Below are 14,990 nucleotides of genomic sequence, written 5' to 3'. Positions count from 1 at the left end.
TTGATTTTTAGCAAGTTGAGGGATTTGTTGGAGGAGGCTGTTATCTCTCCGGTCTTGTTTCTATTGATGTAAACCGAGAAGCCATTATTTTGGAAGCCAAACTCCTTTGCAACCTAAAACAAGGCCCAAAGAACAGAAATTTAATGAAATGCTAAAGTATCACTACATATACCATACACACCAGACATTACTAGAAGAGTATTCACCAAGTTTGGAAAGTGCCCATCATTTACCAAACTCCTCTTGCTATTTTGCTCTTTTAAAGAAATTTGTACTGTTCACAAAGGTGTCAATCAAAATGAATAAAGTGGCCAAAAAAGCAAAGGTCTTGTCAATGATGAAACTTTGTAACACATTTAAGACTTTGAAGCAAACAAGAGTTAATGGCTACCTTGTTTTGTTTTCAGACAGAGTCTCGTTCCGTAGCCCAAGCTGGAGTACAGTGGCACGATCTCGGCTTACTGCAACCTCCACATCCCAGGTTCTGGTGATTCTCCTGCCTCAGCCTCCCAAGTAGCTAGGATTACAGGTGCCTGCCACCATACCCGGCTGATTTTTGTATTTTTAGTAGAGATGGGGTTTCACCATGTTGGCCACGGTGGTCTCAAACTCCTGACCTCAGGTGATCCGCCCACCTTGGCCTCCCAAAGTGCTGGGATTACAGGCATAAGCCACCATGCATGGCCAATGGCTACGTTTGAAAAGTTCAATTTCCACTTTTTAATTCAATTGTAAAAACCCAATTCCAGGCCAGGCGTGGTGGCTCATGCCTGTAATCCCAGCACTTTGGGAGGATGAGGTGGGAGGATCACCTGAGGTTAGGAGTTCGAGACCAGCCTGACCAACAAGGTGAATCCCCGTCTCTACTAAAACTACAAAATTAGCCAGGCATGGTGGCACATGCCTGTAATCCCAGCTACCCGTGAGGCTGAAGCAGGAGAATCACTTGAAGCTGGGAGGCAGAGGTTGCAGGGAGCCAAGATCGCGCTATTCCACTCCAGCTTGGGCAACAAGAGCAAAACTCTGGCCGGGTGTGGAGGCTCACACCTGTAATCTCAGCACTATGGGAGGCCAAGGCGGGTGGATCACGAGGCCAGGAGTTCGACACCAGCCTGGTCAACATAGTGAAACCGTCTCTAGTAAAAATACAAAAATTAGCCAGGCATGGTGGCACACACCTGTAATCCCAGCTACCCGGGAGGCTGAGGCAGAACTGCTTGGGCCTGGGAGGTGGAGGCTGCAGTGAGTCGAGATCATGCCACTGCACTCCAGCCTGGGTGACAGAGGCAAGATTTTGTTTCAAAAAAAAAAAAAAAAGCAAAACTCTGTCTCAAAAAAATAAAAAACCCGGCTGGGCGCGGTGGCTCACGCCTGTAATCCCAGCACTTTGGGAGGCCGAGGTGGGCAGATCACGAGGTCAGGAGATTGAGACCATCCTGGCTAACACGGTGAAACCCCGTCTCTACTAAAAATACAAAAAATTAGCCGGGCGTGGTGGTGGGCGCCTGCAGTCCCAGCTACTCGGGAGGCTGAGGCAGGAGAGTGGCGTGAACCCGGGAGGCGGAGCTTGCAGTGAGCCGAGATCGCGCCACTGCACTCCAGCCAGGACGACAGAGCGAGACTCCGTCTCAAAAAAAAAAAAAAAACCCAATTCCAATTCTGAAACCTAACACAGAATGGTGCGACTAATTCAATCATAAAATGTCCACTGTGCAGGGCACTTTGCTAGATGCTAGGAATATTCACTCATTCCTTCAACAAACATTAAGCAGTTCTATGTGCTCAGCTCCATTCTGGGTGTTCAGACCACAAAAATGAACTAGAAAAGACAAGGTTTCTGGCCGGGCGTGGTGGCTCATGTTTGCAATCCCAGCACTTCGGGAGGCCAAGGCGGGTGGATCACTTCAAGTCAGGAGTTCAAGACCAGCCTGACCAACATGGTGAAACCCCATCTCTCCTAAAAATCCAAAAATTAGGCCAGGTGCGGTGACTCACGCCTGTAATCCCAGCACTCTGGGAGGCCGAGGTGGGCGGATCACGAGGTCAGGAGATAGAGACCAGCCTGGCCACCTTGATGAAACCCCATTTCTACTAAAATACAAAAATTAGCTGGGCGTGGTGGCAGACGCTTGTTATCCCAGCTACTCAGGAGGCTGAGGCAAGAGAATTGCTTGAAACCAGAAGGTAGAGGTTGCAGTGAGCCAAGATCGCGCCATTGCACTCCAGCCAGGGCGACAAGAGTGAAACTCCATCTCAAAAAAACAAAAAAAAAAAACAAAAACAAAAACAAAAATTAGCCAGGCATGGTGGTGCACGCCTACAGTCCCAGCTAGTCGGTGGGCTGAGACAGGAGAATCACTTCAACCTGGGAGGTGGAGCTGCAGTGAGATGAGATCACGCCATTACACTCTAGCCTGGGCAACAGAACAAGACCCCACCTCAAAAAAAGGAAAAAAAAAAAGACAAGGTTCCTGCTGTCAAGCAGTTTACCAACAAATGGGGGAGACAAAGTCAACAAAGGTCGAAATAAGCACTATGACAGAAAAGGAAAAGAAACCTCAGATGGGAGGCTAGAAGTCTCTCTGAAGAGGTTCAACTGAGCAGGGCCCACCCAGCAGTGCGTAAGCCTGCCACACGCGAGCTGGGAGAAAAGGCCACAGGGAGCAGGAGCAAGCACAAAGACCAGGAGGCAGGAAGGGCGTTGGAAACACGGAGGCCAGAGGCCAATAAACAACAAGGAAGATGGAAAGAGATGAGGCTGGCGAGGCAGACAGGGCCGTGGGAAGCCACACAGACGAAAGGCAGGGGGAATCATCATCCACAAAATCCCTGTTTCTCAACACCACACTGAAGAGGAAGCTAGAGTGCCAATCCTAGAGACAAGAGAGATGGGCTGAGACAGGGGATGAGATGGGACAGGATGGTGGGGATGAAGGCAAGAGCACACCTTCCAGCGGTGGTCATCGCCAGGCCCAGCTGACGAGCAGGACCAGGGGCAGGAATGGAATGAGAGAAAGGAAGGAGGTCAGAGTAAAGCTGAGAATTCTAGATTGAGAAACTATGCAGACGGAACACCTGTGCAGGAACCATGAAAGGAAAGGCTAAAAAAGGAAGAAGACTAGAGGGAAAATCAGGACCTCCATTTGACACTGAGATCGGAGGTGACAACCAGACACACTGCAGTGAAGCCCTCCAGCAGGCAGCTGGGCGCATCTGTGTCTGAGCCCAGGCAAGGGGCCAGAGCAAGAGCTCTACACTGAGGGGTCATCAGAGTAGATGTACCCAAATAAAAGGAATGTGAATCTCGGTAAAGAAACAAATCATAAAAGAACAATCACATGGAAATTCTAGAACTGAAAAACACAAGAACAGAAATAAAAAATTCACTGAACGGGCTTAGCAGCAGAAGGGAGAGAGCAGAAGAATCAACCTAAACATAGGTGAATAGCTTGTGGTCCTAGCAACTCGGGAGGCTGAGGTGGAAGCACTGCTTGAGCCCAGAAGTTCAAGGCTACAATGAGATATGATCACACCACTGCACTCCAGCCTGAGCAACAGAGTGAGAATCCAACCAACTCTAAAAAGAAAAACATAAATGAATCAATAAAAATAACAGCTATATAATCTGAAGGCAGAGATTTGGGGAAAAAAAAAAAACAGCCTTAGGAACCCATGGTACAGCATCAAATGCTCCTCACTAGGAAAAAATGAGGGTTGGGCGCGGAGGTTCAAGCCTGTAATCCCAACACTTTGGGAGGCCGAGTTGGGCGCGGAGGTTCAAGCCTGTAATCCCAACACTTTGGGAGGCCGAGTTGGGCGGATCACCTGAGGTCAGGAGTTTGAGACCAGCCTGGCCAATATGGTGAAATCCCATCTCTACTAAAAATACAAAAATTAGACAGGTGTGGTGGTGCACCCCTGTAATCCCAGCTACTCAGGAGGCTGAAACAGGAGAATCGCTTGAACCTGGGAGGTGGAGGTTGCAGTGGGCAGAGATTGCGCCACTGCACTCCAGCCCAAGCGACAGAGTGAGACTTCATCTCAAAAAAAAAAAAAAAAAAAAAAAAAAAATTAGCCAGGTGAGCTGGCACGTGCCTGTAATCTCAGTTACTCGGGAGGCTGAGGCAGGAAAACCGCTTGAACCCAGGAGGCGGAGGTTGCAGTCAGCCAAGATCGCGCCACTGCACTCCAGCCTGGGCAACAGAGTGAGACTCCATCTCAAGAAAAAAAAGAAAGAAAAGAATGAAAATAGAACAGAAAAATACTTAGAGTGGGGAAAACCCCAAAATTTAATGAAAAACATCAAATAGCAACTCCAGGAAGTTCAGCAAACTCTCTCAAGTTAGGATACAAAGAACACCACTGCGAGGCACACCAGAGTCACCCTACTGAAAGCCAGAGGTCAATGAAGACGAGAAGACCAAGAAGACGGTGGAACGACAGCTTCAAATGCTCAACAGGACCGGGCACCGCGGCTCCCGCCTGGAATCCCAGCATCCAGGAGACAGAGCGGGGAGGATCACTTGAGGAAATCAAGACCAGCCTAGACAACATGGTGAAACCCCATCTCTACCAAAAAATTAAGAAATTAGCTATGAAGCTGACGTGCGAGGATCGTTTGAGCTCGGGAAGTCAAGGCTGCAGTGAGCTGTGACTGTGCCAGTGCACTCCAACCTAGGCAAAAATAATAATAATAATAATTTTAAAATGGACTGGGTGAGGGTGGATCACACCTGTAATCCCAGCACTTTGGGAGGCCGAGGCGGGCAGATCACCTGAGGTCAGGAATTCGAGACCAGACTGGCCAACAGAGTGAAACCTCGTCTCTACTAAAAATACAAAAATCAGCTGGGCATGGTGGTGCGAGCCTGTAGTCCCAGCTACTCGGGAGGCTGAGGCAACAGAATCACTTGAACCCGGGAGGCGGAGGTTGCAGTGAGGCAAGATTGTGCCACCGCACTCCAGCTTGGGCGACACAATGAGACTTCGTCTCAAAAAAAAAAAAAAGAAAAAGGGCCAGGTGTGGTGGCTCACTCTTGTAATCCCGGCACATTGGGAGGCCGAGGCAGGCGGATCATGAGGTCAGGAGATGGAGACCATTCTGACTAACACAGTGAAACCCCATCTCTACTAAAAACACAAAAAACATTAGCCGGGCGTGGTGGCGGGCGCCTGTAGTCCCAGCTACTCGGGAGGCTGAAGCAGGGGAATGGCATGAACCTGGGAGGCAGAGCTTGCAGTGAGCCGAGATCACGCCACTGCATTCCAGCCTGGGCGACAGAAAGACTCCGTCTCAAAAAAAAAAAAAAAAAAAAAAAAATTGATGCATGGTGGGGAACAAAAATGAAATGTCAACTCAGAAATCTGTTTTGAAGCCGGGTGCAGTGGCTCACACCTGTAACCCCAGCACTTTGGGAGGCCAAGGCGGGTGGATCACCTGAGGTCAGGAGTTCGAGACCAGCCTGACCAACATGGTGAAACTCCGTCTCTATTAAAAAGACAAAATTAGCCGGACTTGGTGGCGTATGCCTGTAATCCCAGCTACTCGGCAGGCTGAGGCAGGAGAATTGCTTGAACCCAGGAGGCAGAGGCTGCAATGAGCCAAGATCATGCCATCACACTCCAGCCTGGGCAACAAGAGCGAAACTCTGTCTCAAAAAACAAAAACAAAAATTAGCCAGGTATTGTGGTGCACACCTGTAATCCCAGCTACTTGGGAGGCTGAGGCAGGAGAACTGCTGGAACCCAGGAGGCGGAGGTTGCACTGAGCCGAGATCACGCCACCCCATTCCAGCCTAGGCAACAGAAAAAGACTCCGTCTCAAAAAAAGAAATTTGTATTGAATGAAAATATCCTTGGGAGGCCAAGGCGGGCGGATCACGAGGTCAGGAGATCAAGACCATCCTGGCTAACATGGTGAAACCCCGTCTCTACTAAAAATACAAAAAATTAGCCAGGCGTGGTGGTGGGCGCCTGTAGTCCAGCTACTCGGGAGGCTGAGGCAGGAGAATGGCGTGAACCCGGGAGGCGGAGCTTGCAGTGAGCCAAGATCACACCACTGCATTCCAGCCTGGGAGACAGAGTGAGACTCCCTCTCATTAAAAAAAAAAAAAAAGAAAGAAAAAGAAAATATATCCTTCATGGCCGGGCACGGTGGCTCACGCTGAAGCGGGTGGATCACGAGGTCGGGAGTTCAAGACCAGCGTGGTGAAGATAGTGAAACCCCATCTCTACTAAAAATACAAAAAATTAGTCAGGTATGGTGGCGGGCACCTGTAATCCTAGCTACTCGAGAGGCTTAGGCAGAGAATTGCTTGAACCCAGGAGGCAGAGGTTGCAGTGAGCCGAGATCATGCCACTGCACTCCAGCCTGGGCAACAGATGCCATCTCAAAAAAAAAAGAAAATATCCTTCATATAAACACAGGGCAAAACGAAAACATTTTCAGGTCAAAAAAACCCAAAGGTCTGTGATCAACAAACCTACCTACAACAAAGGCTAATGGATGTTTTTCAGTCTGAAGAGAAATACCACCAGACAGAAATAGTCTGGGGGAATCCATGGGAAAAGTAAATAAGGAAGAAACTGTGAAGATAAGCTAAGAAGTACATAATATGCAACTATCACAGTAAATGAAATATTTTGTGATTGGTTAAAAAAAGAAAAACTGTCATGGAAATCCTGGACACAATGCAGGTCAGGAGACCAGGGAGGAGCCAGGGACGATTCTTTGAGTCAACTGTAGTTATACCTACAATTCATACTTTTTTTTTTTTTTTTTTTTTTTGAGACAGTCTCACTCTGTCGCCCAGGCTGGAGTGCAGTGGCGCGATCTCAGCTCACTGCAAGCTCCGCCTCCTGGGTTCACATCATTCTCCTGCCTCAGCCTCACCAGTAGCTGGGACTACAGGTGCCCGCCACCACGCCCAGCTAATTTTTTGTATTTTTACTAGAGATAGGGTTTCACCGTGTTAGCCAGGATGGTCTCAATCTCCTGACCTTGTGATCCGCCTGCCTCAGCCTCCCAAAGTGCTGCGATTACAGGCGTCAGCCACCGCGCCTGGCCACTCTTATGAAATACTTTTTTTTTTTTTTTTTTGAGATGGAGTCTCACTCTGTTGCCCAGGTTGGAGTGCAGTGGCCCCACCTCGACTCACTGCAAACTCTGCCTTCTGAGTCAAGCAATTCTCTTGCCTCAGCTTCCCAAGTAGCTGGGATTACAGGCACCTGCCACCACGCCCGGCTAATTTTTGTATTTTTAGTAGACGGCGTTTCACCATCTTGGCCAGGCTGGTCTTGAACTCCTCACTTCGTGATCCACCCGCCTCGGTCTCCCAAAGTGCTGGGATTACAGGTGTGAGCCACCACGCCCAGCCGTGAAATATTTTTACACTTACTTTTGGGCTCTTGGTCCTCTAATTTTAAGCAGTGATCAGCTGTGACAAACATCTCATCCTATAGCAATCCAACCCAACTGTGATAGAGAAAAGCAATGCAAGAGGCAATTTGGGAATAGGGAAAATAAGAAAATGAGGAAAAGAGAAAAGGTATCGATGGCAGTAACAGTAGAGGATGAAAAATATCCTGAGGGTCAATACCCAGGCCACAGATACCTTTTTCAAAAATGTTGCTGCTGTTTCTCTCTTTGTTGCTGTGATCCGCTTCACTCCATCCGGGGACTGGACACGAATTATCTGTTGCAAACAAAACATGATGGTTACTGCACAGCCTAGTGAGGTCCTGATCTAATACTACGGCTTCCATCTGTGGTCTTTTAGCATCTGGGTCACTGAAAATTAAAGCCAAACCTCACTCTTCACCTTTCAATACCCAGCTCAATCCTTCTAGAAGATGATGCCGAGGGGTGAGACTCATCAACATATGGGGAGATATTTTAAGAGTACTGTCCCCTCAACTCTTAGTTTCACTCAGAAAACAACTTTAATTCCTAATCACTATTTATAGAGTATATGTAAAACACTTTTTGTCTCTTCAGACTTAAAACAGAGAAAAACCCACCATGAACCATGAATGAACTGTGTTCTTTAAAAAAGATGTTACTTTGGGGGGAAAAAAAAAAAAAAGATGTTACTTTGTTCCAGGATCTATATACAAACATTAGACAGTCTTCAAGAGTCCTACAATTTAAAAGAATCACAGGAAATTTTCTAATTGTTACTTTTTTTTTTTACTTTTTTGAGACAGGGTCTTGCTGTCACCCAGGCTGGAGTGCAGTGGCAAAATCACAGCTTACTGCAGCATTGACATCCAAGGTTCAAGTGATCCTCTGACCTCAGCCTCCCAAGAGCTGGAACCACAGGCTTGCACCATCACAACAGGTTAATTTTTTTTTTTTGTAGTGACGGAGTGTCATATTTCCCAGGCTGATCTCGAGCTCCTGGGCTCAAGTGATCCTGCCACTGTGCTGGGATTACAGGTGTGAGCCACCACGCCAGCTATTACGTACTTTCCCTAAAAAACGTTTAAAAATGGCCAGACACAGTGGCTCACGTCTGAAATTGTAGCACTTTGGGAGGCCAAGGCGGTGGATCACTTGAGCTCAGAAGTTCAAGACCAGTGGGCAACATGGGGAAACCCCATCTCTACTAAAAATACAAGTTAGCCAGGCATGGTGGTGTACGCCTATGGTCTCAGCTACTTCGGGAGCTGAGGCACGAGGATCACTTAAACCAGGGAGGTCGAGGCTACAGTGAGCCGAGATGGTGCCACTGCACTCCAGCATTGGTGACAAAGTGAGACCCTGTCTCAAAAAGAGATTAGGCCGGGCACAGTGGCTCCTCCCTGTAATCCCAGCACTTTGGGAGGCCAAGGCGGGCAGATCACCTGAGGTCAGGAGTTCGAGACCAGCCTGGCCAACATGGTGAAACCCCGTCTCTACTAAAAATACAAAAATTAGCTGGGCTTGGTGGCGGGCACCTGTAATCCCAGTTACCCTGGAGGCTGAAGCAGGAGAATCGCTTGAACCCAGGAGGCAGAGGTTGCAGTGAGCCAAGATCGTGCCATTGCATGACGCAGAGCGAGACTTCGTCTCAAAAAAAATAAAAATTTAAACTTAAAAAAGAAATTAAAATTAAAAGCAATAAAGGTCTTTAATGGTAAAATTTAGTAGGGTTTTGAAAAAATATTTTCAGCTGGGCACAGTGGCTCACACCTATAATCCGTGCACTTCAGGAGACCAAGGCAGGAAGATCTCTTTAGCCCAGGAGTTCAAGATCAGCCTGGCCAACACAGCGAGACCCCATCCTAATTTAATAACGTGTGTGTGCATATATGCATATTAAATTGTACATATATATATATATATATATTTTTCCCCCCACGGCAAGCCTAAAAAGGTTGGCAGATCTGGAAGACTACTGGACAAACGGCACTACTTTCTAAGACGACTTGATGTTTATGCTGATGAAAGCCATCGTGAAGGTGAGTTATCATGCCTGGCCGACAGCACAGGCCCCTGCTTTAGACGAGGAGGATGAAATGGCATGCTCTGCAGCAAACAAAGACCTGCTCCAACCATCTGCGGGACGGGAAGGAAGGCAGACAGGAACATGCCATAAGTGTCCTAGCTTCTCCTCTCAGCAAAGACTGACGGTGTATTCTATAGCTTCTTTCTCTCTCATTTCCTGCATTACCATCTCTTGTATTTAGCTCATTTTTTTTTCCCCGAGATGAAGTTTCAATCTTGTGGCCCAGGCTGGAGTACAACGGCGCAATCTTGGCTCATTGCAACCTCTGCCTCTTGAGTTCAAGTGATTCTCCTGCCTCAGCCTCCTGAGTAGCCGGAATCACAGGCGCCCACCACCACACCCAGCTAATTTTCTTTTTTTTGAGACAGTCTTTTTCCGTTGCCCAGGGTGGAGTGCAGTGGCGCAATCTCGGCTCACTGCAACCTCCACTCACTGCAACCTCCGCCTCCCAGGTTCAGGCGATTCTCCTGTCTCAGCCTCCTGAGCAGCTGGGATTACAGGCATGCACCACCAAGCCCAGCTAATTTTTGTATTTTTAGTAGAGACGGGGTTTCAACATGTTAGTCAATCTGGTCTTAAACGCCTACCTCAGGTGATCCACCTGCCTCAGCCTCCCAAAGTGCTGGGATTACAGGCGTGAGCCACCAAGCCTGGCCTAGCTGATTTTTTATAGTGAAACATTTCAATTCCCTTATTTCCTTTTTTATTTCTTTTTTTTTTCAGCTCTTGTTGCCCAGGCTGGAGTGCAATGGCGTGATCTCGGCTCACTGCAACCTCTGCCTCCCGGGTTCAAGCGATTCTCCTGTCTCAGCCTCCTGAGCATCTGGGATTACAAGTGCCTGCCACCACGCCTGGCTAATTTTTAGTATTTTTAGTAGAGATGGGATTTCACCATGTTGGCCAGGCTGGTCTCGAACTCCTGACCTCAAGTTATCCACCCGCCTCGGCCTCCCAAAGTGCTGGGATTACAGGTGTGCACCACCACACCCGGCCTCCCTTATTTCCTTTTTTATAAATTCTGTAACTATTTTCTGTGAGGTTACCACGAGTGTTACATTAAACATCCTCTTCAACCACTATGCAGATGAAAACTGTCACAAGCCGTTGTCTAAAAAAGATTTCCACTGATACAGGACAAAACACCATAAAGGCTTAGAGTCTACTGGGATTTGTCCGCTTTTAGTAAAGTAACTAAGCCTAATCTAGATTTTCCTAAAATAGGATAACCCTGTCCTGCATTTTCCCGTAACTTTCACTTGGCAGAAAAGGCTCCACCCAATATGTTCTCAACTTTTAAGTCAGGAGATTGAGACCATCCTGGCTAACACGGTGAAACCCCGTCTCTACTAAAACTACAAAACATTAGCCAGGCGTGGTGGAGGGCGCCTGTAGTCCCAGCTACTTGGGAGGCTGAGGTAGAAGAATGGCGTGAACCCAGGAGGCAGAGCTTGTGGTGAGCAGATCGCGCCACTGCACTCCAGCCTGGGCGACAGAGCAAGACTCCGCCTCAAAAAAAAAAAAAAAAGAAAAGAAATACAATTCTTTATACTTCTAACGTCTAGTATACTTCATTCTAGATTCAATACCCCAGAAAAATGTTTTCACAATATATAGCATTAGGTAAATACTTCTACTTATTTGTTTCTAAAATCTGTCTGCCAACACTTAGCTATCTTAAAAAGGAAAGCTCTGTTCTAATGAAGGGGAACATGTGAATGTTCCTTCAAACGATGACTCTGGAACAAGAGCATGTTACCGCCATTCTTTACAGAGCTAAATGGTTCAGGCTGCAGAATTCTAAGGTGAAGAAGTCATCCTACTTGATCCTCTACCACAGAAGATGGGAGTCCAGGTTTCCAAGGCCAACTCCAGTATTTAACAAGAGACAAACATAATTTGTACGATGTAAAGTTCTGGCCTAGCCTCTGACACAGACTACAAAATGAAATACACAGGAAGAGACAGACCTGACAACATGAACACACAGCCTCTTGGTAACTTAAGTTTCCCTATTTATAAGAAAATAAGACTAGAACGCTTCTTGGGGAAGTTGAAGAACCGGTGAGATACAGTTAAACCAACAGAAACTCTTTTCTCCCCCCAAGACAGAGTCTTGCTCTGTCACCCAGAGTGGGAGTGCGATGGCGCGATCTCGGTTCACTGCAACCTTTGCCTGCCGAGTTCAAGCTATTCTCCTGCCTAGCCTCCCAAGTAGCTGGGATTATAGGTGCCCGCCACCGCGCCCAGCTAATTTTTTTTTTTTTTTTTTTTTTAAGAGTCTCACTCTGTTACCCAGGCTGGAGTGCAGTGGTGCGATCTCGGCTCACTGAAACCTCCGCCTTCCGGGTTCTACTAACTTTTCTGCCTCAGCCGCCTGAGTGGCTGGGACTACAGGTGTACGCCACCACGCCCAGTTAATTTTTTGTATTTTTTTTTTTTAGTAGACGGGTTTCACCATGTTGCCCAGGCTGCTCTCAAACTCCTGAGCTCAGGCAATCCACCTGCCTCGGCCTCCCAAAGTGCTAGGATTACAAACGTGAGCCACCATGCCCTAATTTTTGTATTTTTAGTAAAGATGTGGTTTCACCATGTCGGCCAGGCTGGTCTCAACTCCTGACCTCATTATCCACCTGCCTCGGCCTCTCAAAGTGCTGGGATTACAGGTGTGAGCCACCATGCCCAGCCCAGAAACTTTTCAAAAGATCTCTTTCTTAAATTCAAAATAACTTTTTAAATCAATTTCAAAAGAAGAGTGTTTTAATTCCTCACAATCTGAGACATTCAACGAGATCCAATGCTGTCAATGAGAGCCTAGCCTTATACACTAGTGGGAAAAAAAAAATGGCCTTGTCTGAAACACTTTTCACTTGTCAATGGTTATTTTAACTCAGTTAAAAGTACAAAGGTAGTTTGAAAGAAGGTTTCAGTGCTAATTCCTAACCTATTTCTAGGCAAAGTCACCAATGATTAACACTTTTTTTTTTTTTTTTTTGAGACAGTCTTGCTCTATCGCCCAGGCTGGAGTGCAGTGGCGCAATCTGGGCTCACTGCAACCTCCACCTCCCGGGTTTGAGCGATTCCCCTCCCCCAACCTCCGGAGTAGCTGGGATAACAGGTGCATGCCACCACACCCGGCTAATTTTTTATTTTTAGTAGAGACAGGGTTTCACCACGTTGGTCAGGCCAGTCTTGAACTCCTGACCTCGTGATCCGCCCACCTCGGCCTCCCAAAGTGCTGGGATTACAGGCGTGAGCCACTGCATGGCCACATTTTATTTTTCAAAGGAGTCAAAGGTTTCTTGGCTGGGCATGGTAGCTCAGGGCTGTAATCCTAGCAATTTTGGGACCCCAAGGCAGGAGGATCCCTCGAGCTCAGAGACCAGCCTGTGCAACATAGTAGAGACCTCATCTCTATAAAAAAATTTTTTTAATTAAAAAGATTTAAAGGCCAGGCGCGGTGGCTTATGCCTGTAATCCCAGCATTTTGGTATGCCAAGGCAGGCAGATCACAAGGTCAGAAGTTCGAGATCAGCCTGGCCAACATGGTGAAACCCCATCACCACTAAAAAAAAAGAAATCAGCCATGCATGTTGGCGAGCACCTGCAACCCCAGCTACTCGGCTGAGGCAGGAGAATTTCTCGAACCTGAGAGGCGGAGGTTGCAGTAAGCAGAGATCGCACCACTGAACTCCAGCCTGGGCGACAGAGTGAGACTCCATCTCAAAAAAATAAAATAAGGTAAAAAAAAAAAAAAAAAAAAAAGGAGTCAACGTTTCCTAAGTTTCTCCTGGGCCATATATTCATTCCACTCATCTCCAGGTTGGGAAACATGGAGGCACCAGGAGGGCCCCTGACTGGAGAGATGATGGAACCACCAGAGAAAAGCCTTGCACATAAGTGCTCGGTTCTCCTGGAGACCCATTTGTTTGTGTGTGTGAGACAGTCTCATTCTGTCGCCCAGGGTGGAGTCCAGTGACGCCACCTAGGCTCACTATGTTGTCCAGGCTGGTCTTGAACTCCCGACCTCAGGTGATCCACCCACCTGGGCTTCCCAAAGTGCTGGGATTACAGGTGTGAGTCACCGCGCGGGGCCTGGAGACCTATTCTAGACAACACCTGGCAAAACTGCAGAGACTGTCACAATGCTACAGTATGAACATTACTCTTCACCCAATACTGCTAAGCTTCCCCCAGAAATCCCAAATCTTCCTTAATATTAACCAAAATGCTCCTGTCCAATGGTCAGTTTTTTTCCCATCACATTTACTTTTGGGGAGAAACTTCTCACAACTTAACGAGGGACTGGTTTTCTCTGATTTGTCACTGATATTTTTTACGTTAAGGCGGAGTGTGTGACAATTTTTTTTTTTTTTTTTTTTGAGACGCAGTCTCGCTCTATAGCCCAGGCTGGAGTGCCATGGAGGGATCTCAGCTCACTGTAATCTCCACCTCCCGGGTTCAAGCAATTCTCCTGCCTCAGCCTCCCAAGTACCTGGGATTACAGTGCGCCATGACGCCCGGCTAATTTTTTGTATTTTTAGTAGAGACGAAATTTTGCCATGTTGGCCAGGATGGTCTCGAACTCCTGACCCCAGGTGATCCACCCGCCTCGGCCTCCCAAAGTGCTGAGATTACAGGCGTGAGCCACTGCGCCCGGCCGACAATTTCAATTTCAGGTAAAAAGTGAATCAACATCATTTACAACATTCCTTTTAAAGAGGAATTGTCAAGTTGTCCTTCCAAGCAAGGAGCAAAGCCGGCAAGTTACTGTGTTTTCATTTTCCCAGGTCCTCTGGTGGGGAGGGAGCTCTGTAACGTCCCCGTCTGCAGAGCTGCTCTCCTTAGTGACTCATGACAAGGCACTTGCTGGGAAGGGGGAGAGCAGGAGGAGAGAATCAGAGGGAGATTAGGATAAGAGGTGTCCCTGGCTCTGAGAGGGGCAGGACTGGCTGGGAGTCCCTGGAATTAGACCAGGAAGTCTCCTGGAGCCGGGAAACGGGGTGGGGAAGGAGGGCGGTTTCTCTTCGCCACAGTCCATCCTCCCTGCAGAAAGGCTCGGCCTTTCCCTGCCCAGGGCGGGGAACCGGGGTCGTAAGTCCTCCGGGGAGGGACAGGGACGGGAAGCAGCCGAGGGGGTGAAAGTCCCCGAGAGGGGCCCAGCCACTACAGAGAAAGCCCTGGCGAGAGAAGGGAAAGGGGCCGAGTCGCGGCGCCGGCAGGCCCGCCTCCCCCACAGGCCGAGGCCGGCAAATCTGCTGCCTCATCCCGGCGTCCCCGCTCCCGCCCGGCCGCCGCACTCACGATGCTCTCGGCCATGGCGGCTGCTCCTGCCTCCGGGCTCGAGCCCCGGGCCGCCGCCGCCTGCCGCCCCAAGGGCCTCGCAGACCCGGCCGCGGCCTCAGCCCCGGCCCCGGCCTCCCTACGCCGCCGCCACCGCCGCTCCAGCTTCGCCCGCCCGGCTCCGCCAGCCGCCGACGTCCCGGTGCCTCGCTCAATACGCTC

At 48.5% G+C, this 14,990-nt stretch overlaps 1 protein-coding gene across 4 annotated transcripts in view; it reads right to left on the bottom strand.

Annotated features, from left to right (window-relative positions):
- The window catches only part of NPLOC4 (NPL4 homolog, ubiquitin recognition factor), an 81,208-nt gene extending 66,222 nt beyond the window's left edge, over positions 1-14,986 (bottom strand). For 2 of the 4 annotated variants that reach the window (XM_055389439.2, XM_019026451.3), the window contains exons 1-3: positions 14,790-14,984; positions 7,614-7,694; positions 1-113 (exon numbers count right to left, since the gene is read on the bottom strand). In XM_055389439.2, coding sequence (XP_055245414.1) covers positions 1-113; positions 7,614-7,694; positions 14,790-14,804 — 209 coding nt within the window. In that variant the 5' untranslated portion in view covers positions 14,805-14,984. Of the gene's footprint in view, positions 114-7,613; positions 7,695-14,789 lie in introns of all 4 variants that reach the window. The other 2 variants (XM_019026452.4, XM_055389440.2) reach the window with 2 other exon arrangements.
- Positions 14,987-14,990: the final 4 nt, after the last annotated feature.

The sequence above is a fragment of the Gorilla gorilla genome, chromosome 4 (assembly GCF_029281585.2).
Source record: "Gorilla gorilla gorilla isolate KB3781 chromosome 4, NHGRI_mGorGor1-v2.1_pri, whole genome shotgun sequence".
Taxonomy (NCBI): domain Eukaryota; kingdom Metazoa; phylum Chordata; class Mammalia; order Primates; family Hominidae; genus Gorilla; species Gorilla gorilla.
This window is presented reverse-complemented; position numbering and strand designations above follow the sequence as displayed.